This window comes from Pelodiscus sinensis, chromosome 14, assembly GCF_049634645.1.
Source record: "Pelodiscus sinensis isolate JC-2024 chromosome 14, ASM4963464v1, whole genome shotgun sequence".
Lineage (NCBI taxonomy): Eukaryota > Metazoa > Chordata > Testudines > Trionychidae > Pelodiscus > Pelodiscus sinensis.
The window spans coordinates 21,920,639-21,944,629 of record NC_134724.1 but is presented as its reverse complement, the minus strand read 5'-3'; the positions used below and the strand labels follow the sequence as shown (position 1 = coordinate 21,944,629).

General features: G+C 43.3%; 1 protein-coding gene across 2 annotated transcripts in view; it reads right to left on the bottom strand.

The window, feature by feature from the left end:
- COPS2 (COP9 signalosome subunit 2) overlaps positions 1-18,941 on the bottom strand; it is a 46,264-nt gene extending 27,323 nt beyond the window's left edge. For both annotated transcript variants that reach the window (XM_006135056.4, XM_006135057.4), the window contains exon 1: positions 18,750-18,941. In XM_006135056.4, the coding sequence (XP_006135118.1) occupies positions 18,750-18,803 (54 nt within the window). In that variant the 5' untranslated portion in view covers positions 18,804-18,941. The remainder of the gene's footprint in view (positions 1-18,749) is intronic.
- Positions 18,942-23,991: the final 5,050 nt, after the last annotated feature.

Sequence of the window (23,991 nt, the reverse complement as noted above, 5' to 3'; positions counted from 1 at the left end):
GTTCCAAACCCCTGATCATTGTAGTTGCCCTCCCGTCTCCCACCCTCTCTCTTCCCCTCTCCCACCTCCTTTTCCCAGTCTCCCCCAGTTTTGTTCAATAAAGAGAGATTCTATTTTTGAACACAATTGTCCTTTATTTTGTACATCAGGAAGGGGGGCTAGGGAGGGGTAAGTGGAAGGAGGTAAGGGAGGAATGGGGTACGAGCTCCCGATGGGGAGGACTGGGCTGGCTCTGCGGGCTTCTGGGGGTGGAAGCTCTCCTGAAGCCCCCCAATTGCCCCCTCTCCCCAGATGGCAGCCTGCGGCAAGTGCAGCCGGTCTGATGGCCGAGTGCTGTGATGTGCCCAGTGTGGGTACTCCGGGCAATCCAAGCCAGGACTGCTTTGCAAGCGGGGCACCCCTGAGAACTGTCTGTCTGGGGTGGGGGTCGGGTCCCTTTAAGCACAGCCCTCGGCTAGCCTGAGACAGCAGCTCCACGCTCTAAGTCCTACTCTGATGCCCTGCCGGCACTGCTTCCGGCCATCCTTAACCCCGGTTCAGGGTCCACTCAATGTGGACATGCTAGTTCGAATTAGCAAAACACTAATTTGAACTAGTTTTTTAGTCTGGATGCATTAGTTCGAATTCGCTTAGTTCGAATTAACTAATTCGAACTAAGTTAGTTCGAATTAGCGCTGTAGTGTAGACATACCCCCTGTAAGCCCTTGGAACTTTAAAATCCATTTCCTGCTGGCTGGCTCAGCTGTGGAGTGTTGCTCACGGTGTCTTCTCAGACAATCGGGGGTGGTTCTCTCTCAAGATGCTCTCACGTGTGGAGCAGGCTCTTATTAGTGTGTATGACGAAGAATTAATCCAATCACAACTGAGAGTGACCTACAGGAACTGGAACACATCTGACCACATCTTGAGCCATGTGCAAGAAAGGGTATGAACAAGACATGCTGAAATGCAGAGCCTAGATAAAGTAACAGTAGTAGTCGTACAGTAGAGTGAAGTAGACCAGCTGGTCTGGTGTTGCCCAGAAGACATGCCATTTTCATAAAGAACTGGATGCAATCCTGGGAAAGGACCCCACATCCACTAATCATGTGGATATCTCCCATGGCACAAAATCAGCAGAAACAGGACTTAACCCAGAAAAAGCAGCTCTTAATGAAGAGGTAGCAGCGGACGAGGAGAAGAAGCTCACTGCACGGTCAGCTGGTACAGCAGGCAGCTAGGAACTACTCAAGAACTTAGCCTCATGTTGAATCTCAGCAGCAGCAAGGCAAGAGGTGCAGGTTAAGTTGCTCTAATTCAAGGGAGGGGACACGTTTGGTGGCTGTGTTTCTGTGAAATGGCCATGCCCTGCCTTGCTCAGAGTTATGTCCAAACGGGATATTGATGCATGCAGAGATATCAATAGAATCTTTCAGGGGGATGCTGTTGAAGCTTTTTCCAAGGTACTTAATTTTTTCCACAGAGATTGCATGTCAGGGCTGCCATTTTACCACACCCAGGGTACGACACTCTCTCATTCCTCAATACGTGCTGCTGGTACCAAGGTGGCACAGAGTTGGGCTGCATAAGGAGCAAGGTGCCTCCGCTTTTATCCCGAAGCAGAGCCCAGGTTTGCCTTTTAACTTTCAGTAGGGAAATGTCAGCCTGAGTTATGGTAGCCTGTGGACAAGTGGGAGGTTAATAGAATTGTTTCCATATGCACCTGCTGCACAAGCTAGGACTGTACTTCCTTATGTCCCTGTGCACAACCTTCCTTCCCCCTCCCCACCTCTAACGCTCACCAAGTTCAAAATGTCTGGAGAGATCTGCATTTGCCTGTGGGTAACAGGGAAAGTGGCAAGTTGTGTTCAGAGAAGTGTATGTTAGTGAAATGTTTCAACCTTTATCAGAAATACTAGTCACTCTATTTGTAATGGTTATCTTTTCAGACATTCCAACATTCCAAGCTTCAGATAGAAAAATGGGAGGAAAAGTGGGTCAGGGAGATGAAAGGTAGAAAAAAAAGCCACTGACTGCATGCTAAAATAAAGCTCATGGAAGACCAAACCAAAATGCTGAAGTGTCTAATCAAGGTGCAAAGGGATCAGAATGGTCAAAGGCCTCCCTGGCAGCATAGGCAAAATTATCTATCCAGCAATCCTCCCTCTATGTCCACTCACTCCTTTTCACTGTCTGGGATTTTTTTTTTGTAATCAACACATCCCATCACAGCAGCTATGAATTTGACAAACAGATATTAACACAATTGTGAGGTTTTCTCCTAACTCATACACCACCTTGTCAGCAAGCATTCGCCGTTGGTGCGTGGCTGTGATTTGCAGTGATTAATAAAGCAAAACTGATGTAGGGTTCAATTAGTTTATTTTGTGATATACAACCTGTCCCATACCAATTGCTCTGGCCGCTATGGAAGCATGTCACATCTCTTGGTCACATGGAAATGCTTTGCTCAGCATAAGTGGGATGAGGCAGGAAAGCAACCCCAAAACACACAACACACACAAATGTCAGCATCCCTCATTCTCAAAGTCAACATCAGATCCTCTCTGATGTTGATGGCCGCCTGCCTGTTCAAACTGTGAACCCAGGTACTGTGTCTCAGTACTCCATCAATGGGTAAACACTTCACCCTTGCTCTCACTCAAATAATATAAGCAACAGCATGTGGTCAAAACCATGAGGATATGATCCTCCAGAAGGTTCAGCATGCCATAGAGATATCTCCATCTCCCTTTTAAAATGACAAAGGCATAGTCAACAACCATGCAGCATGGCTTACACTGTTGTTGAACCGCATCTTATTGCTGTCAGGATGCCCTGCGTAAGGCTTCATAAGCCAGGGCTATAAGGGACATTTCCACATCTCTCGCTGTAATTTTGTGATATGGAAAGGAAGTCCCTGCCTGCAGCTTTCCATATAGGCCACTGTTCCTGAAGAAGCATGCATCATAGACTACTAGAACTGGAAGGGACCTCAAGAGGTTGTCCAGTCCCCTGACCTTACAACAGGACCAAAAACCATTTAGATCTAACCTGTTCTTAAATATCTCCAGTGTTGGTGATTCCATAACCTCCCTAGGCAATTTATTCCAGTGTTTAACCACTGTGACAGTAAGGAAGTTTTCATAATGTCCAACCTAAACCTCCCTTGCTGCAATTTAAGTACATTGACCTCTGATGATAGGACAAGAAGCGAAGAGAACAACTTTTCTCCCTCCTCTTAGTAATACCCTTGTAGATACTTGAAAACTGCTATAATGTCCCCTCTAGTCTTCTCTTTCCTAAACTAAACAACCCTAGTTCTCTCAGTCTTCCCTCATAGGTCATGTTTTCTAGGCCTTTAATAATTTTTGTTGCTCTTCTCTTGACCTTTTCCAAGTCTTTCTTCAAATGTGGTGCCCAGAACTGGACACAATAGTCCAACTGGGGCATAATCAGTGCAGTGTAGAGTAGGTATGTGAATGACTAGTCTACCATCCAACTATCCAAAAAGCAAATGCTTATCAGATAGTCGACACAGTAGGGGGTGTTTCAAAGAGCCAGGGCTCAGCAATGGAAGATACAAGAGGTTTGTAAAAAGGACACATTCCTATCCTTTCTACATCATGAAAAAAAAATCATGCCAGAACATGAAGGAAAACATTAATCAAGACGACGACCCCAGCTGTTTATTTGCTGAGAAGCAGAAAATAATTGGGAGTATGCAAGTGTTGTTGAAAATAAGGATGTTAAATTGCGGTTATCTGGCTAATCAAATAGTTGATACAATTTGTATCGACTACATGATTAGTCGATATGGACCGCTCTGCAGAGCCACAGTGGGACTAGCTCCTGGAGCTGGCTTGAGCAGGGACTGAGCCAGGACTGGGAGCCACCTGTGCTGTGGCTCTGCATTTTCAATATAGTAAGAGCCACCAAGCGCAGTGTCCCGCACCAGCCAAATCCAGCAGCCCCTGGCAAACAGGGACCCCCGCGGACAGGGCCTGCCCTATCGCCACCCCCTGCTGCCTCTAACTTTTAAGCTGGCTCCCTCTAGCTCTGTCTCCTGTCCCCAACCTCTTGCTGCCTCCTCTAGAGGAAGCAAGGCGGGGGGGGGGGGGGGCGGGGACGACAAGTAGTTGAGTACTCCACTCAACTACCAGATAAGTATAGTTGACTATTTGCTAATATCCCTAGCTGAAAGGTAGAAATGAAGGAATCTGGATGCAGAACAATTTAATCTAAGGAATCACCCATAATGGGTACCAGAAGACATAGAATTTTTCTATCTTTATGCTGTTTGCTTTCTTTGTACATACTATTCAGCTTTTACTTATGACAATATGCTACCTTCCACTTATGCACTAGCACAATGCTCTTGTGACAGTTAAAAATTCAAAAAGAAATACCAGATTTAAAATACTATGCAAGCATTTATTTATTTTAAAATCGGAATCAACCTTTCCCAACACAGAGGTCAAATGTTGAAGATAAACTTCTTGAAACTCTGTTTAAAACCCTAACGACAGTCACCAGTACACTGCAGTGATAAAAACAATACTATTTTTATCCACTTTTTTCATTTGCAAAAATGTAGGACTTCTCTTCCCTTACTACCACTGCCTTGTTTCCTTCACCCATGTTCATTCTTTTGTTCACTAACATATTACCAGTGTTAATAAAGTCTTCAAAAGAAAGGTGAGAGAAAGAAGGGAAAACCAGGTAAAAGACTGAAGCGTGATATGTCTATATTCAGCTCTCTCTTAGAAACTCAAACTCTTTCAGTGTATACCTCTTTTAAAAATTGGGACTTCAGAACACTTACAATTAAGCTTTTAAATAGGGGATAAACATTAAAAGCCGCCTCATATAAGCTACTAAAGCTTACAATCACCACAACAGTTATTAAAGATAGGTTTGGGTGATTGTTTCAACCATCACCTGACACAAACAAAATACTTTCCTTTTTAGGGAGACATAGCCTGTGTGTGTCACACACATATGTAGTGCACTAACATTTACATAAAATATTAACGTCTTCTGAGTTGTGAAGCTTAGGGGTTCAGAAAACATACTTCACAAGTACCCAGGGAGAGGTAGGACCTGCATACAGTATGTATTACAACATGAATAGGAAAGAAGGATTTTTGCTTGTTGACTTTATTTGGTGCATTGGTGCAACGTTAGATCCTTGCACCTTGACTACAGAACACTTAATTTTCTAAATTTTCCCACTACACTTCACTTGTGATAGAATAAGTGGGAGAGTAAGCACTGTATTAGTAGCCATTACATTATATGATGCAGACCTGTGTTTTCAGAAAGTTTGGACAACCTAGAGCTTAAAATGCCAGAAGCCACTGGAAGCCTTGTCCACACTAGTACTCTCACTGATGGAGTAAAATTATTACAGGAATAGATTGACCAAAAAGCCTACTTTGTAAAGATGAACTAAGATGATCCCCAGTAAAAGGGAATTAGGACTAAACTGATGTACTTTTGGAGGCAACAGTCTATGGACTAGAAACTAGGTATTTTTAAATTCTAATCCCAGATCTACTAGTGACTCCATGGACATATCAATGTTTCTCTCTAGCTCAGTTTCCCCATTGTAAAATGGGATAAATAACACTTCTCTGTCTCTCAGGACTATTTTCATGCCCAATGTTTATATAGAGCACTGAATAAATCCTAAGTCTTACTACATTTCAGGTAATTTCTAATGAAAATAAATCTCTTTCTCCTAATGGAGCCTTTGAAATGGATCATAGGGAAGTGTTCAATAGCAAATAGCGGTTTGTGTCTTCTTCTGACTCAGTGAATTTTATTGCTTTTGGGATACTGTTAGTTTGACAGCATTGGAAAATGAATGTCACTATTTTTAGATCAATTATAAGGTAGTGCAATTGACACAAAATCCTTATGTCAATGGATGTTCCTGCCTGAGGAACTCTCTATCGCTCTTCATTCTATACAGTTACAATGAAGGCACTTGACCTAAGCCTGTTCTACACTACGAGTTTAGGTCAAACTTAGCCATGTTAGGTTGTTGTTGTTTTTTAAACAGTGAATCCACACCACCAAGCCTGTTCTGCTGACCTTAAGGGCAAGAGGAGTAATGGTAAATTCGACCTTTCATGGTCGAATTTAAGGTAGTGCAGATGCAGCAGCGTGAAAGTCGATGTTCTTAGACTCTGGGAAGTGTCCCACAGTGCCCAAATGTGACTAGTAGTGGAGACACGCTGGTTTTTGGTATGAACAAAAATCATGAATTTTGTGATGTGGACACAGTGACCAACTTATTCTAAGATGCTCCATTCACTACATCTAGACCAGCACAATTTCTACTCCTTGATGACCTAGGCTGGATTTTAATATAAGCAACCCGTACTTATTCCTGAGACCTCCAAATCCATTATTTGAAAGCATATGTAAATATTATGGAAAACTAAAACAGTATATTAATTTAAAAAAAAAAGAGAGAGGAAAGATCAAGTAACCAAAGATATATGACAAATATTGGACAAACTGTTTTACTGACATTAGTACATATTTTCTATTCTATATAGGTTTTAATACAGCACTCATCACCTTAGTATCTGAGCAACTTGACAACACATCTGTCACATATTTGTTCCCAAAAGGAAAAGTGTCTTGTTTTGGCAGAATTTTAAAATTATTTTTAATATAAATACACCCATTGCTGTGTGTTTATTAAAGGCAAGATCAAAGATATATGCCTTCAATGTTTAGCAGAAAATAGTAATGGTTGTGATGATTCTTAGTTCTTGGGAGAGTTAGTTAATTGCATAGTCACATTGCCCCCAGAGAAAGGTCCATCTCCCACAAAGACAGGCTTTACATTTATGTGCTGGTTATATTGTGCCAGAAGAGCATATTTGTATAGGGACTTTGATATAGGAAAGAGATGAGAACGAACTTTTTCCTCCTCTTAAAAGTATTTTTGTACATTAAAACACTGATATACAGTTTCATGTCCACAGCAGGTACATTCAAAACAAGTGAATTCATCTAGCTATATCCTGTGCAAGACACATCTACACATGATGTTCTCGACATCTCTACTATTAACATATAAAGTGCTTTAAGTTTCTAAATACTCTGAGGGGGAAAAAACCTGAATGGCAGATGAACTCCAGCTGATGGACATTTAAATTGGGCACCTGAGTCAATTTCTGAATACCTTAGTTTTTCTTTTGTAAAATAGGCATAATACCATTTTACCTCACTGGGATGTTGTGAATGTACTTTCATTAAGGTTCACAAAGCACATAGTAATGAGTGTCATAAAAAATTAGTAATTCTCTATTCAAAGCAGGGTGTGCAGTAAATAAAGCATAACGAATGAGAATAAAGAAATAAAATAAAATACTGAATAGATACCCATTCAGTGAGAACTGTCTATTCTGTGCTCCGAATGAGGCAGGTTTCTGTGAAAAATAATAGCATGTGATCATGTAATTAAAAACTATTATAATACAAATGCACAAAGGGTCCAAATTAAGGTCAAAGAGCTGTCTTAATTCTGGCACTTCCTAATTTAGGAGTGCATGAGTTTACAACTAAATTTTTTGCAATGTTGTAAATGAAATACATCTGTTTAAAATCATAGCAATAATGCAGACTAACTCCTGGGAAGAGGTGACATTTAAAATATCTATTGTTTTCTATTAAGAGGACTTGGCAAATCCACTCAAACTACTTGCCAACACAAAATAGAAAACTTTCCTGGCTAATGGGGCATTTACCCATCAGCTTCAGTAGAATTTAAGTATTCATTTTCTAATGAAATATAGCTCCTATGTTTACAAAGATGCCACAGCACTGATTCATGCAGGCTGGATCCGGTCCATAGGGTTAGTCCACGGTGAGCCCCCACCTCCATGTTTGCCTGTGCCTCTGCAGGTATTAGAGGATAGCCACGTATTGCCATTTGTAGCCAATATGAGCAGCGGGAAGCAGCCTCCCAGTCTGCACCACTACCTGCGGCTAATACTGGCTGTGAATGGTGATTCACAGCCAACCAGAACTGCGATCTTCCGAAAACTGTGGAGGCACAGGTAAACAGTGGTGGCGGCCTGCCAGGGACCAACCCTTCAGGATGCCTTTTTTTTTTTTATTGCCCACCCTATGGAAAAAAAATCCCAAAGCCATGGTACACCTCATATGAATGGCCATACTGGGTCAGACAAAAGGTCCATCTAGCCCAGTATCCGGTCTGCTGACAGTAGCCAATACCAGATGCCCCAGAGTGAGGGATCACAACACATAATCCTCACATGATCCCTCCCCTGTCATCCACCTCCAGAGAAACAGAGGCTAGGGACACCATTCCTACCCATTCTGGCTAATAGCCATTAATGGACTTAACCTCCATAAATCTATCTAGCTCTTTTTTGAACCCTGTTAAAGTTCTAGCCTTCACAACATCCTCTGGCAACCTCCTTCATACCTAGGCCAACTCTTGACCTATCTGGACTTGTGGCTTCCCTAGCTGGGTGCAAAAAGCTGGCAGATCTCTGTACTTGCAGACTTGTTCACCTTCCATGAAATTTCAGATGCATACTGGCACATAAATAGCAATAAAGGACTTTGTTCTGAGGCATACAAGGCTGTACATTGTCTGTACGGGCCCCTTGTAACCTTCCAGGGTATCTGTACTACTCTAGTGTTTGGATTAACATGGAGCCACATTAGGCTCTCCCAAATGATGACTGGTCATTAGAAACCAAGTGAGACACACTTGCAAAATGCTGGAGAAAAACAAAAAATCCCACACAAAACTCCATTTCTTAATATATTTATCCTTAACACTTATGTACCTCGATATTGCAAGACACAGTGTTTTCTTCAGCATTGCCCTATAAGCCTGGCTAATTTTATATGTGCTGAACAGGAAAGGACAATGGCTTAAGTAGACTGTTGGTATATTAGCTGCTTACTACATACACATTGATTATAAATAATCTTCTCCAAGTGGAATTTCTTCTATCACCCCGACACGAATCATCTCCTTCACTTGAGAAGTAAAATATCACACAACATAATGTAGACCTAGAGTTTCCTATGAAAACAGCTATGACTCACACAGTATGAGCAATGGTAATAGAGATGCAGCCGTGTTAGTCTGGTCTAGCTGAAACAAAAGACAGAACTATATAGCACTTTAAAGCAGTGGTCCCCAACCTTTCAAGGTTGTCGGGCGCCAGGGGGCGTGGCCGTTTGCCCGCCGGGTGCCAGGGGGCGGGGACACTTGTGCCCCGGGGCTGGCACTCCCCCCGCCATGCGCCGCGCGCCCGGGGCCGGAGCTCCCCCTGCCATGCGCCCGGTGCCAGGCCAGCCCCGAGCACCTGGCGGGCGCATGGAAATGCCCCCGCAGGCGCCACGGCGCCCGCGGGCACCGTGTTGGGGACCACGGCTTTAAAGACTAACAAGATGGTTTATTAGGTGATGAGCTTTCATGGGCCAGACCCACTTCCTCAGATCAATATGTGGAAGAAAATCGGCACAGCCATATATACCAAAGTAATACAATCAAAAAAATGAACGCATGTGAAATTGACAAATCAAATTTTAGAACAGAATGGAGGTGAGGGGGAAGGTTATAAAGACTGTTATAAAGCTGAATTATGTCATATGGCAAAATTAGGCATGGCCATAACAACCTATTAGAAGTGCAAACATAGTACAACTGAATTAAAAGAACAATGTTAAGTAAGTGTGTGTGTATGAAAGTTAAGTATTTATTACATAGTAACTAGGTTTATTAAACTGAAATATGAGAAAAAATCATTTGTCTATTTTGCACATGTATAGCATCTTGTTTCACTGCATTAAACACTGAAATCTGTTTTGGTTTTATCATCACAATTAGCAGGGAGACTCAGTAGCATGAGTTACACCTGACTATTTTAAAACTTAATTTTTAAAATAGATTAGATTTCAAGGGTTTTTTTTAAATCCCTATGAATTTGTTTTAAAAATCTCTACAGATTAAAACTCCTTTGTCCAGCACCCTTGGCACCTGACCAGACCAAATCAGGGAATTTGCTAGACCAGGGGAGGTCAATGTTGGCCCCTGTGCTGTCATCTGGGGTGCCCGCCTTCACCCCGTGGGGATCCACAATTGTCCTGCCTCTTCCCCAAGTGTAGCCCCAGACGTGGTCCTTCCCTTCTCCATCCCTACTCTGAGCTTAAACACCACAAATCATGTTTGAGGTGCTCCAAAAGCTCTGGGAGAGCAGAGGAAGAGTTGATAAGCATGGGCGGAGAGAGAAGCTTAGTATAGGTTTTCCTCCCATTGGTGCTCCAGCCCCTGAGCATTCACAAAGTCACTGATGATGCTGGATCAGGGATGGTGTCAGATGAGAGAATACCTGTGTATGATTTCATTGCAAGGCTCAGTATAGACTCATTATAACCATTTCAAATTCTTGTTAACTTTTTCTTTCTGGGCAGCATGGCAATCTTTCCTTTTGCCCCAAAAGAGAGTTTTTATGTTTGTTTTCATTGGATTTGATGAAAAATAAGTTTCATTACAAGACACACAACTCAAACACACTATCTGATCATGTGGCAAGAAAGACTGCCTTATTAGATCAGTGGTAAAAAGGTTCAATTAGTGAACTGAGTACATAAAACAGATTTTGGTGGTAGTACTAAAGAAAGAATTTCCTCCTAAAAATGAACTTTTCTGCAAAATACAGGTAGAGTGTTGCATATGGTATGGTTCATACAGCAAAAATTACATTGGGTATGAAAAGCACTTGACACACTATACAGTTAGAGGTATTTGGTACAATCTGGTGTACACACAGTGACACTATGGTATGTCAAAATAACGCGTCTACACACAAAAAACATTCTGAAATAGCGTTTTGCTATTTCGAAATAGCACGTCCACACTGAGTAGACTCTGAATCGCATTTAAGGCTGGCCGGAACCAGGTCCAGCAGGGCACCAGGTCAAGACTTACTGTGTGGGGCTGCTGCCTGAGGCGATCTGAGGTCTGTGCTTAAAGGGACCCCCCGGAACAGTCAGTTCTCAGGTTTCCCTGCTTGCTGGTCTACCTCGATGAGTGGCAGCAAAGCATTTTGTCTCTGTATGCTCTGGTTGCCCTCACTTGGGACACCACAGCACTCTGTAACATGGAGCCAGAGCTGCCCCTTTGCCCCCCCCCCCCCCGCCGGTGCTTCTCTTGGACACGTTGCTGTGAGCCTGGCTGCACTTTCTGCAGGCTGCCATCTGGGAGGTCCATCAGGGGGCTGACAGTATCCAGGAGGCCCTGTAGGAGAGCTTCCACTCTGAGGAGCACTAAGTGCCTCCCAGGTCTGCCCCACTGGGGGCCTGTTACTCATTCCTCCCTCATGTCCTTACACTTACCCCTTCCTAACCCCCCTTCCTAATGTCAAATAAAATACATGTATTTTCATGAACACAAACTCTCTTTATTTAACAAAACTGGGGGGGAGGGAATGAAACTCTGGTGAGACTGGGGAAAGGAGGTGGGAGAAGGGAGAAGAGAGGGTGGGAGAGGGGAGGAGGAAACCTGGGAGGAGGGAGCGGGAAGGGGAAGCTCAGGGTTTGAGGTTTCGCCAGACCAACTTGATTGTCATGTAAACCTGCTCCTGGGTTTGCATGTGGCCTTTGGTGGCCAGGCTGGCAGCTATCCTGCCATAGACAGCCACGTTCCTCCATCTAGCGCAGAGATCATGGACGTTTGGGGCATCCCCCCTCAAACCTGAGTAAGGTCCACATCTCCATCCTGGACCAGGAAGGCACCCGCCTTCTCCGGCCCTGGCAGGCTCCTAGGGGCTGGCAGACTGCTCCTGGGGAGTGGTGGAAGGCTGCCAGTGGCTTGCAGGCTCATGTTTTGGGACCACTGGGTCAGGGGCAGTGACTAGTGACTGCTGGCTCTGGGCTGGCAGGCTTGGAGCTGGCACAGGCACTGTGGCCAGAGTCTACCCCTTTAAGGACTCCAGAGGAAGGGAGTGGAGTGTTCTTGGTTGAGGCCAGAGTAGCCAGTTCTCCCGCCCCCAGGCTCTGATTGGCCTGCGGGTAAGGGAGCAGCAGGGCCTCTGCAGGGTGGATCAACCCATGTGGTGGGCCAGATTCGGCCCGCAGAGGCCCTTTTGCCCAATCCTGGTGTAGGGCTTAAAATTTTGGTCTTGGATTCAGATGTTTGAGGGGTACCACATTCAATTAAGTTTTTATTCACTCCATTTGATACAGTGTCATTGTGTATACACCAGACTGTACCAAATATCTCTAACTGTATAACATGTCAAGTGCTTTTCATACCCAATGTACAGGCAGTCCCCGAGTTACGCGGATCCGACTTACTTCAGATCCGCACTTATGAACCGGGCTTTTCTCGCCCCGGAACTCGCGGGCGGCGGGACCACCCAGACGCGCAGTGGTCCTGCCATCGCGTCCTCTGGGGCGAGAAAAGCTGCTCCGGGTGTCCCTGGTCTGCTGGGGGGGGGGAGTCCCCAGCAGACCAGGGACACCTGAAGCAAAGCCGCAGAACCCCACCGCCCCCGCGGCTTTGCTCCGGGTCTCCCTGGTCTGCTGGGGGGGGGGGGGGGGGCACAGCTAGTGCGCGCCCCCCCCCCCCAGCAGACCAGGCTTTTGTTGTGGACGCCTGGGGTAGAGCAGCTGGGGTGCTGTCGGGTTGGTCCTGGGGGGACCTACCCAGCAGCGCCCCAGCTGTTCTGTCCCAGGCTCCAGATTCAGCCGCTGTTGAAACTGATCAGTGGCTGATTCCAGGAAGCTGGGGGCAGAGCAACTCTGCCTCAGGCTTCCTGTAGTCAGCCCCTGGTCAGTTTCAGCAGCAGCGGCTGAATCTGGAGCCAGTTCCGACTTACGTACAAATTCAACTTAAGAACAAACCTATAGTCCCTATCTTGTACGTATCCCGGGGACTGCCTGTAGTTATTTGCTGTATGAACCTTCCCATATACAACACTTGCCTGTATTTTGCAGAAAAGTTCATTTTTAGGAGGAAATTCTCTCTCTAGTACTACCATCAAAATCTGTTTTGTGTACTCAGTTCACTAATTAAACCTTTTTACTATGCTCCCCTGTTCCCAGGCCAATCAGGGCCTCAAGGAGCACGTGAAATTTCCTCCACCCTGACCCCAGCCTGCAAGGAGCACGCAGCACTTAAAAGCTCCACGTTCTCCTGGCAGGGTGGGATGAGGCTTTGTGTGTTCTCCCGCCCCCACACCATGATTGGCCTGAGGGTGGGGGAGCACAGGAAGTCTCCTCCTACTGCCAAGGGCATGGAAGCTTAGTGGGGGGGGGGGGGTAAAGGGCCAATTATGGTCTGTGGGTGGGGAAGCCTGGAAGCATCCTGGCCCTGCCCCTTCTAGTGCAGCCCAGGGCCACTTCAAAAAATGTTAACGTGGCTCCCAACAAAAAATTATTGCCCACCCCTGCCCTAGACAGCAATAAATTAAAAGAACAAGAGGTTTCTAATCCATTAGATTCTATACATGAATAACTATGATGTCCTAGATATTTGGACACCTATATTCCAGACAGCAGAAGGCACCTTTATTATAAGACTGTGCCCTGCTTAGAAGCATACTAACACATTAATCATTTCTCTTTCTCTCTCTCTTCCTCTCATATTCATTTCAGGCAGAACATACAAAGTGGATACCTTATGTCACTACTCAGGAACAAGCTAGTGTGAAACAATGTCAGAAAACGGGGTTCTAGGTCTTATTGTATCTGTGGAATATTCCAGGAAAAAGGCAAAGTTATACTAATCTTTTTCCCGATGAACTCTTGTTTTTTAAGTTGTTTTTAAAGAAAAAAGTAATCCTGCAGCATCTTAGAGACTAAACACACACACACACACACACACACGAGAGAGAAAGAGAGTATCATGAGCTTTTGTGGGCAAAACCAACTTCTTCAGATGAGATCATCTCAAGTCATCATCTGAAATAGGTTTTGCCCACGAAAGCTCATGATACAGACTAACACAGCTACCTCTCTGTCTCTTTCCTTCAGTATTTGTTTCTCTCCAACATTCAAATAAAATAATCTATCATACAAAATAAACCTTTAACACACAATAATCTAGTTACCCAGCAAACAGGTTTGGCTATCCTGCCTCCCTACTAATTATAAAAAATGTATTTAGGATTCCAGATAATATCACCTGACTACAGCATTCTAGATTTATTACAAAACAAGCTCCCAAGGATGTGTTACACGTACTACTAATTCAAGCTTCCCCACAAGGTGCTGTCCTTGTGCACAGAAAGATAATTCCAGGACAAGGTATAGTTCAGTCTCCATGTCTATTCTAAACCAACTGCTAACAAGGAGGACAATTGTGATTCTTCCCTCCTTCCCCAACATAGGCAACTGTTTACTAGGAAGTGGATGGAGATCACCGATTAATTTCAATAAGGAACTAAACAACATCAAGGCAGACTTTGACAGGAATTGCAATTTAATGCTCTCCATAGAGACAAGAAACCATGGTCTCACTTAATGAGTCATAAAAACGGGACAATACACATCGACATTTTGAGACAGTTTTAATTATTAGTAAATTCCAAATCTAGGTTTATTCTTCCATAAATAGAACTAAAATTCTTTGTAGTTATAAAGACTTTCAAACAGTTTATAGCTACATCTATTAATGTCATTGGACATTTATATACAGAAAGTTTGACCATAAAACACAATGAAAAGCTAAACAGAAATAGCTGATTTTATTATAAAATAACCTCTTAGCTGTTTATCACAATAAGAGCCACCATAATATCACCAGCTTGATATAAAACCTGAGCTAGGAAATTTGGAAGAAGAAGAGACTTTGGAATATACATATTCCAGTTCTAGGTTCTAGGCAGGGATGTTAAATTTCGATTAATCAGCTAATCGAGTAGTTAATGGAATTTCCATCAACTCCTCCATTAGTGGAAAGGGGGGGGGGGGGGAGAGGGTGCTTGCTATCCCTGCTGTGACTCTTCCTTTGAAATGCAGCAAGAGTTGCGGGTGGTTTATCGACTATTCAGTTAACAGATATTTGCCTCCTCTGTCTGTCCTAAGGATGGTTAGCGATGCCGCGGGGAACCCAGAACAACCAGGGACTGAAGCAGTCCCAGCTCATGCCTGGTTCCAACTGCTGTGCCTCTCTCTGCCTTTCAAATGTAGCAAGAGCTGCCTGCAGCTCTGGCTACAGTTCAAAGGCAGAGGCACAGCAGGAACCGCTTCAGTCCCTGCTTGTGCTGGATTCCCCACTGCGCCTCTGCCTCCCCAATCCATCCTAGGGATGTTAGATATTGGTTAACTGAATAGTCAATTAACCTCATGAATTCTTATCGGTTACTTGACTATTCTAAAGTCCCTGGGGGTTAGGTTGGCAGTCAATGTGCTCTAGCCCCACACTCAAGCAGCCCCCTGCCGCCTCTGCATCAGAGGCAGCAGTATAGGATGCCAGGCAGGAGCTGGTCTGTGAGGGGAGCCAATTAAAAAACCAGCTCCCCTCGTGGAGCAGCTGCCTATAATTTCTTAACTCACTCAGGTCAGGGCTACACTAGGGGTCTGAAAAATCCAGTTATACCAAGCCTAACCCCTGCTGTAGACAGCACTATGTTGACAGGGGAGATTCTACCACCTCTCATAAAAGTGGAAGAAGCTCTTCAGCATAGCGTTTTCACAGAAGCAGTACAGCGTGTTAAGCATAGTTCTGCACTCAAACTGACTGCTGTTGCAATCTCTCCCCAATTCTGCCCTTCTAAAATACTCTCCATAGTTCAGAGTTGCCTTTTTACTTCTAGGAACTCAATTGTGTGAATCGTTTGTCCTACTTCCACTCTTCAAAACCTCCTTCTATATTAGTCTTTAATTTGAGTTTGGGAACTATGGGCCCAATTCTCCTCTTAGGCCAGTTTGATTTCAACAGATTTTCTCCTGTTTTACACCAGCATAGTGGGAAAATGAAGTCCCATGTTTAGAAAAAGTACATTTAACTTGTTTCTAATATAGCCTACATCTACACACTGGCTAGCAAAACATTTAAAAACATTCTTGCATTCCATGATCCCATCCAGGCTGGTCATCCCAAGCATGCAAGAAATTAATTTAACTGGAATAATGTTTACACTTGATTTAAACACTGTCCTTCCACTTATAAGCCAAAATTGCATCTACAAATCTTCCCAGTCTTTAAACTATAATTCAGATAGTGATGTGCCCTGGGATGCATTAATTTTAAAATAAAAAGAGAGAACTACACTAACACAAGCATACCCTATAGTTAGTTAAAACAATATTTAGTTTCAGTGTGTTTTAAGTAGGTGAGACAGAAATCAATTTTTATTTTTTAATAATTTTGATAGAAAATATCAATGCTCATTTTTAAACTTTTAAAAATATTTTTATTGACTCAAATTTTCACAGAATTATGGGGAGAAGTCAAACTTTTAATCACAGTAGATGTTGAGGTTCAAAACGTTAAAGCTTTATAACTAAAACATTATCAACATCATGTCAAAATACATAAATGTGCTTAAATCAACAAATCATACCTGTTCTTATTACTTGCTCATTAGTCCATTTGTAACAAGTCCAATTCAGAAGTTTGAATAACTGAATTTTGAGTCTAATAAGTTCTCAAGCAGCATTTTTCTTATTTTTGCCTATAAGTAAATTTCAATTATTATTGATCAAAATAGGTTGTCAATTTGTGCATGTATGGCAACATCAGTATATACCAATAAAACTTGAATCTTCCAAGATTTGTTTTAAAAGAAAAATCTAATAAAGGTTGTTTAGGTATCTGATACTGAAAATGTCCTTTTGAAAGTAAATTCTGTGAATATTTGTAGTCAGCCATGTCAAAGAGAATTAGGAAACTTCTTCCTGTGATTAATATCATATTTCATACAGAAGCAAGAAGCAGCATTTATTTCTCCCAGCACATGGACAGCTGATAAAGCATACAATTTAAACTTAGCATAAAAAAGGTAAAATTCACCTGCAACCAGTGGAGCTATATTGACTTATATATCATGCCTACATTTGAAACACTGCACTTTAATACAATTTTCCAATCGTTTTTAAACTGTCAAAATACAACTGTATACCATTCGATATAAACATAGAATTGATTTGGTATTTTATTATGGAATATGAAGATACATGAATCACTGGGTGATTACCTGTTCTGTTCTTTCCCTCTGAAGCACATGGTACTTTTGGAAGACAGGATTTTAGGCTAGATGAACTTTTGGCCTAACTCAGTATGCTTGTTCTTATGTTTCTAAAATTAGAATCTGTTTTGATAAACTTGTTTATAAAAAATGGCTGTCAGCTGATGAAGGGACAAATTGACCCACAGTATTTTTTTAAAATATTTCTGTAAGAACAATTTCCATTTTACAATTCATATAATTACACTTGATTTCATTTAAAAACATGTTTAAATAGTTTGTATTAATATTTATGTGGTCAGTGAAAGGCTAGAAATACAATGTGTATAGGCCAACCACTCCATCTCAATTCAAAATAGAAACATAATATTTGACTGCAGAATTTGTCTATATTTTAAAAGTCAACCATATACCTCTGGCAACTCCAAAGGAAAAGTGATGATGGGATAGTGAACAAATGTTAAATTTTAAGAACTTGCTCTATATACCAAGGAACACTACAAGACTTACTACATAGAAATTCTTCTCAAAAGTTGATATTTTAGGAGTTTATTTTAAAAAATTAAATAGTATATGATATGCAGGTCCAGTTTATAATAAGAGAAATACACATCCCAGAAAATTTTTTGGAATACAGAATACTTGACTCTCTAAACAAAAGAGGTCAATGTTATTTTACCCAGCATTTAGAAACACTGAATTAAGACTGATTAGACGACACAAAAAAACATATTTTTGATCCAAATATTATTTCTCAATATAGCCAAGTGTTCCCTCTTAGACATGTTTTACTCCTCACAAGAGACATTTGCTTATAACAACATTAAGAGGACCACTATGAAGCTTAGTAGCTCTACAAAACGCGGAATCCCCCAAGGCAAATCACTTGCTATTTTAAAATACAAATATTTTATTGCATCACTTGAGAATATAAGGACAAAACACACTACCAAAACACAGACAACAAAACCATGCAAACTACAAAAGCAAACCCCAGTTCTACCTAGGCAGCAAAGAAGTTAAAAATAAATACATTATTGGTATACAACTGAAGTGATTTATGTAGCAGGCAGATGTGTATTCCCAGCTCCTCCTGCTATACCCTTCCTCCCAGCCTTAGTCTGATCCTAGAACATGATTACAAGCCTCACCCCCAAACGTCCTCCCAGGCTGGGTACATGTATCCCTTTATTTCGTGTGAGAATTGCAACCCCCCCTCCCCGCCCCTATCCCTGACCCTAGCTGAAATGAACAGGGCCCTGACTTGTTGGGCCTGAAGGGGCCATTCTGGGGCCTTACTAAGTTCCTAGGGCTCAAGTGGCGCGTTTCTCGGGGGTAGGGGGGAGGAGGCATAAATACTAGCGAGGCCTGGTCCAAAAATCAATACCAGTCCTGACCCCTCAAGCCATTTTCTGCCTCCCAGAGGGAATGGGGAGCCAAACTCGTCCTGTCACTGCCCCCCGGGAAGGCAGCCTCTGAGAAGGGCTGAGGCAGAGCTACACGGAGAGGGGGCCGCGCCAGGGAACCTCCTCACCCCCAGCTTCCGCTCGCCCCCCTCCCAGACCTCACCAAGTCATAGTCCTCTTCATCATCGCACATGAAATCATCCTCCATGTCAGACATCTTGGCCGGAGGACGGCAGGGGGAGGGGAAGGAGAGGGCCAGGGGGAAGGAGGAGAGAACGGAGCCTGCCCTCTTTTCCCACAAGCCACCGCGGCTCCTGCCCAATGTGACTCCGCTCAGCTAGGAACCGAAATTCCGTCCTCCCCCGCTGGCCCCGCCTGTGGAGACACGGAGCCGAATAGCGGATGCACCGAGCTTCAGCCTCTCCCCCACCAACAGCGGCTGGGCCCTTAGCAACCAGGGCAGCGCGGGAGCATGCTCAGTGCCCCTAAATTCTCCCTAAATAGCACAGTCTGATGGGGAGTCGCTCTCTACATACCAGCGGGCCCTAGCGGCCCCGCTACCTCCGCCGTCCCCGGGCACCCCTAAAGCCCGCTGGGACAGCGTTGCTTCCCCCTAAAAATCAGCAGGACCCATAGGGAGAACAGTCTCTTCCCCCCACCGCCCCGATGTAAAGTCGTAGGGTACTAGGCCCTTCGGGACGGCTTTGCTTCTGGTAGATGGGTAGGCCCATGGGGCAGACTCCCCCCACTCCACGGAGAAGGGCCTTAAGAAGAGCGCACCCCCCCCCCCCCCCCGTCCTAAGTGTAGCCCTTAATGACAAAATACAGGACTATGTAGCACTTTAAAGACTAACAAGATGGTTTATTAGATGATGAGCTTGGTGGGCCAGACCCACTTCCTCAGATCAAATAGTGGAAGAAAATAGTTACAACCATATATACCAAAGGATACAAGTACTTCTCCCCACGTTGCGTCACCGGCGGATATGAATGTGGACCACGAGATGCACATAACGTGGGGGGGTCATCTGTACTACTTTTATGGTGATGTCATGTCAGTGATTTCATTGGAGGTGCTCCCAATTTACACTGTGATGAGAACAGAATGGGGCCCACAGTTCCTGTGCTCTAAATTACCTGCTGCATGCTGATGAGTCAAATCAACTACCCCTGACTGGGATTTCAAGCTACTGCGCATTTCAAAATCTCTTATTCAAAATGTCTTATGCATTAATTGATTATTCAATAGGAAAAGGGTTTTATTTTGTTTGCCTTCTTTTTGTAACCTTCATAGGCTCTGAGTTCTTTACACTGAATTTAAGCAAAGAATTTTTCAGTAAATTTAAAAAAAATCATAACTCTTAAACCTTCCAAAGGAACTGGGCTCTTCTAAAGGTAAAAAACAAAAACAAACAAACAAACAAAACCTTCAAAAATGAGCTCATGCACCAAACTAGTTTGTTTGGGGAATTTATGTAATATCTAAGCATTCTTTGGGTGTAAGCTCAAAAAAGGAAGTTTTACAAAATGTATCAATCCCCCTATTTCCTTTACACAGGACCTTCCATTCTAAAGGATCCTTCCCAAAGCACTTCCCAGGCAATATGGCTATGTCTACATGGCTCCTTTTTGTGCAAAAACACCTTTTTGCACAAGAGCCATTCTCCCGCTTTTTTTCTGGAAGAACGGCTCTTGCCCAAGTGGGGGGTTTTCAGCAAAAAGTGTCTGCTCATTAATTATGCAAATTAGGTGTGGCAATATTCACCACTTTGCCTCATTCTTATATTTACTTGCGCAAGAGAGGGCAGTGTAGAGGTTGCCTATGGCTGTGTCCAGACTGGCAAGTTTTTCCACAAAAGCAGCTGCTTTTGCGGAAAAACTTGCCAGCTGTCTACACTGGCCGCTTGACTTTCCACAAGAACACTGACGATCTCATGTAAGAAATCAGTGCTTCTTGCGGAAATACTATGCTGCTCTCGTTCGGGCAAAAGTCCTTTTGCGCAAAAGCTTTTGTGCAAAAGGGCCAGTGTAGACAGCTCAGATTTGTTTTGCACAAAAAAGCCCCAATCGCGAAAATGGCAATCGGGGCGCTTTTGCGCAAAAGCGTGTCTAGATTGACACGGACGCTTTTCCGCAAAAAGTGCTTTTGCAGAAAAGCATCCGTGCCAGACAGGATAGTCAACCAGTCACTTTCCCTCCTGCCCCTATCACATTTGTCAATCAGATAGAGGCAGCAAGGAGTGGGGGAAGAATAGGCAGTACTTCAGAACAGCAGCATTACTTGAAGCCTGGGACTAGAGCCAAGGCTCCACATGGCACTGCCACTTTGAAACATGACATGCAGCTTAGGGCCAGCTCCAGACAGCATGTATAACCACCACCAGGCAGATTTGAACCTGGGACCTCTGTAGCAGTGTTTTGGAGCTTGTACCCACTGAGCTAAAAGCCAGCTAGCTCCCAGTTTCTGCTGTAGAGGTCTCTTGGTCTTAATTATTGCTGTGGTCTAGGTATCACTTGCATTGCTCAGTAACCACTAGGCTATGTCTACACTCACGGCTTCTTGCACGATAAATATGCAAATGAGGCTAAGCCTGGAATGTCGCCAAGCCTCATTTGCATACCTAATGAGCCACCATTTTTTTCAGAAGAGGCTCTTGCACAAGAAGGAGTGTCTACACTGCCCCTTCTTGCGCAAGAAAAACCCTCTTGTGCAATGCCATTACACCTATTGCTTTCAGGAAGAATGGTGGCTCATTAGGTATGCAAATGAGGCTCGGCGATATTCCATGCTTAGCCTAATTTGCATATTACTCGCGCAAGAAGCCGTGAGCGTAGACATAGCCGTGGTGTTTATAGCGGCAGCACTGCGTTGAGCCCAGGATCAGCTGGGGACTCACCTGCTGACCCCGGGCTCCCCACAGCGCTGTGGCGTCAGGCTCCTCACAGTGTTTCAAGGTGGCAGCACTGTGGGGAGCTCGGGATCAGCTTCAAAGGCTGAGGCACCCTATTGACTATTAGTAGATGCAGAATGCATCGACTTCTGCATCGACTATTTGATTAGTCAGTTAGTCGATACTTAACATTCTTAATGAGAATGTCAATGCTAATATCAGATTGAAAGGTATGGGAAGAAATTCATGGTATTGGTTTAAAAATGTGGTTTATTTCAATTAAATGGTTTGGATCTGTCTTTATTCTTTCACTCTTAATGCGTAGCAACCCCTTAATTCTCTCTGCTTGAAAATCAGATAAAACCACAAACAGAAGCATGTATTATCACCCCCTTTCCCTTGGTCCTCTCTCTTGGAGGATCTCTTCTTTTCCTTATTCTCCCTGTCACCATCTCTAGGCCTCTTCTGATGCAATTGTGCTTCTCTCCCTCCACTATATAACTTTCTTCTACTGACACGGGGCAGCAGACATGCTGCTAGTGCATTTTCTTTCTCCTCTACACTATACACTAAAACCTAATAGGGATGTTAAGTAGCAATTAATTTGGTAGTCGAGTAATTCCATTAGTCGATAAGCACTAGTTGATAAGCACTTCCGCGTTCTGCCTTTGACATGTACAAGAGCCCAGTGGGGGCTCTTGTGCATTACAAAGTTGGAATGCCATGTAGAGCCCAGGGCTAGCGGGAAGTCCCACTGACTCTGGGCTCCACGCGGTCGCTTCCACTTTGAAATGCACAAGAGCCCCCGCTGGGGACTCTCGTACATTTCAAAGCTGGCACACAATGTGGAGCCAGAGATCAGCTGCTGATCCTGGGCTCCACCCAGCATTTCAAAGCAAAAGCACCACACAGATCCCTGGCACCACGTGGCACTTCTGACTGAAATGCCATGAGGAGCCTGATGCCGGGCTCCCTGCAGCATTCACTCCCTTGCTGCCTCTTCCCTCCCTTGCTGCCTATCTCTGATACATGCAGCCAGTGGGGTGGGGAGCAACTAGTAGACTATACTGTCGACTATCCGATAAGCACTTGCTTATTGGATAGTTGACTAGTCGACTAGTACTTTACATCCCTAAAACCTAATCTGTCATTCTTTGTTGTTATTATTTTTTATAATGGCAAGTGTGTATGAGGTGGTGTCTGATGGATCCAGGCAGCACCATACAACTACCAGCTGGACAGGTGGTTTGAAAGCAGCAACTGTTTCCACACAGCTACCAAGCAATACCAGTAGTTTTGCTAAGTATAGTCTATTTCCTCTTTGTGTGAATCAAGGGGAAAAAGATCTCAAAATGTATTTGATAAGTTGCAGTACAAAGTCAAACAAAATACTAAATCACACTTTTATCACAATGTAAAGTGTATGATCTTTTGAATTATTATTATGAAATACAGGATGATATATTGACTAATATAAGGTGAAGAACATTAGAAGCCAAACAAAGGCTGTCCTTTAAGATAAAAGACAAGTGCTATGCTAATACATAATAGTGAGAAGAAGAGAAATTGCTTGGTATACATGTAATGTGCATTTCTCTATAATAACCCCATTCCCTTTCATATATGCTCTTGTTTACACAATCTACACCTCTTGATCAACAGCTCTGTGGTCATATTTCCATATGTTCCAAATCTCATATGTTCAGAGCCTATTGTGCTGGATTTTTTTCTCTCTTATTTTATAAAGAAGGATTTGTGGCATTAATTGGTGTTCAAAACTAGTTTATTTTCTTTTGGTTATTTATGTTATTTCAATTGGCATGTGGTCCTTAGTTTTGTGTTGTTTGGGGGTGTTTTAAGAAGCCTGTTCCTGCTCTGGAATTTAATCTGGGATGTTGCCGGTTTATTTTGATGTATTGTCATTTTTGACAATCTGCCTAGAAATTAAAGGTTAATATTATTATAATGTGCTGACTGGTGTATGTATATTGCTGACCTCTATTTGACAGACTCAGAACTGCACAATGGCATTCATAGAACCTTGTATTTCTAGTTAATTCAAGTGTCAAGGACCTGAGTCCACATGGAGAAGGTGGCCTTGAATTCTCTTTTCCTGCAACCAAATAATTCCCAGATGGCCAAATGGATTTGATTGGGTACATATAATCTGCTGTCTACTTCCTGCTCTTTCCCAGCAAGAAAGACTGTCTTTAGTTTTATGTTTTGCTCAATATTAAGTAACAATCTTTCTGTTACTTCACAGATAAAGTATCTTTGATTTGGACATAACCTCGGCATGCAAGGACACAAAGCACTCTCTTGGGATATGTCTACACTACAATATTAGTTCGAACTAACGGACGTTAGTTCGAACTAACATTCATAGCCGCTACACTAGCGCTCCGCTAGTTCGAATTTGAATCGAACTAGCGGAGCGCTTAGTTCGAACTAGGAAAACCTCATTTTACGAGGATTAAGCCTAGTTCGAACTTACTAGTTCGAATTAAGGGGTGT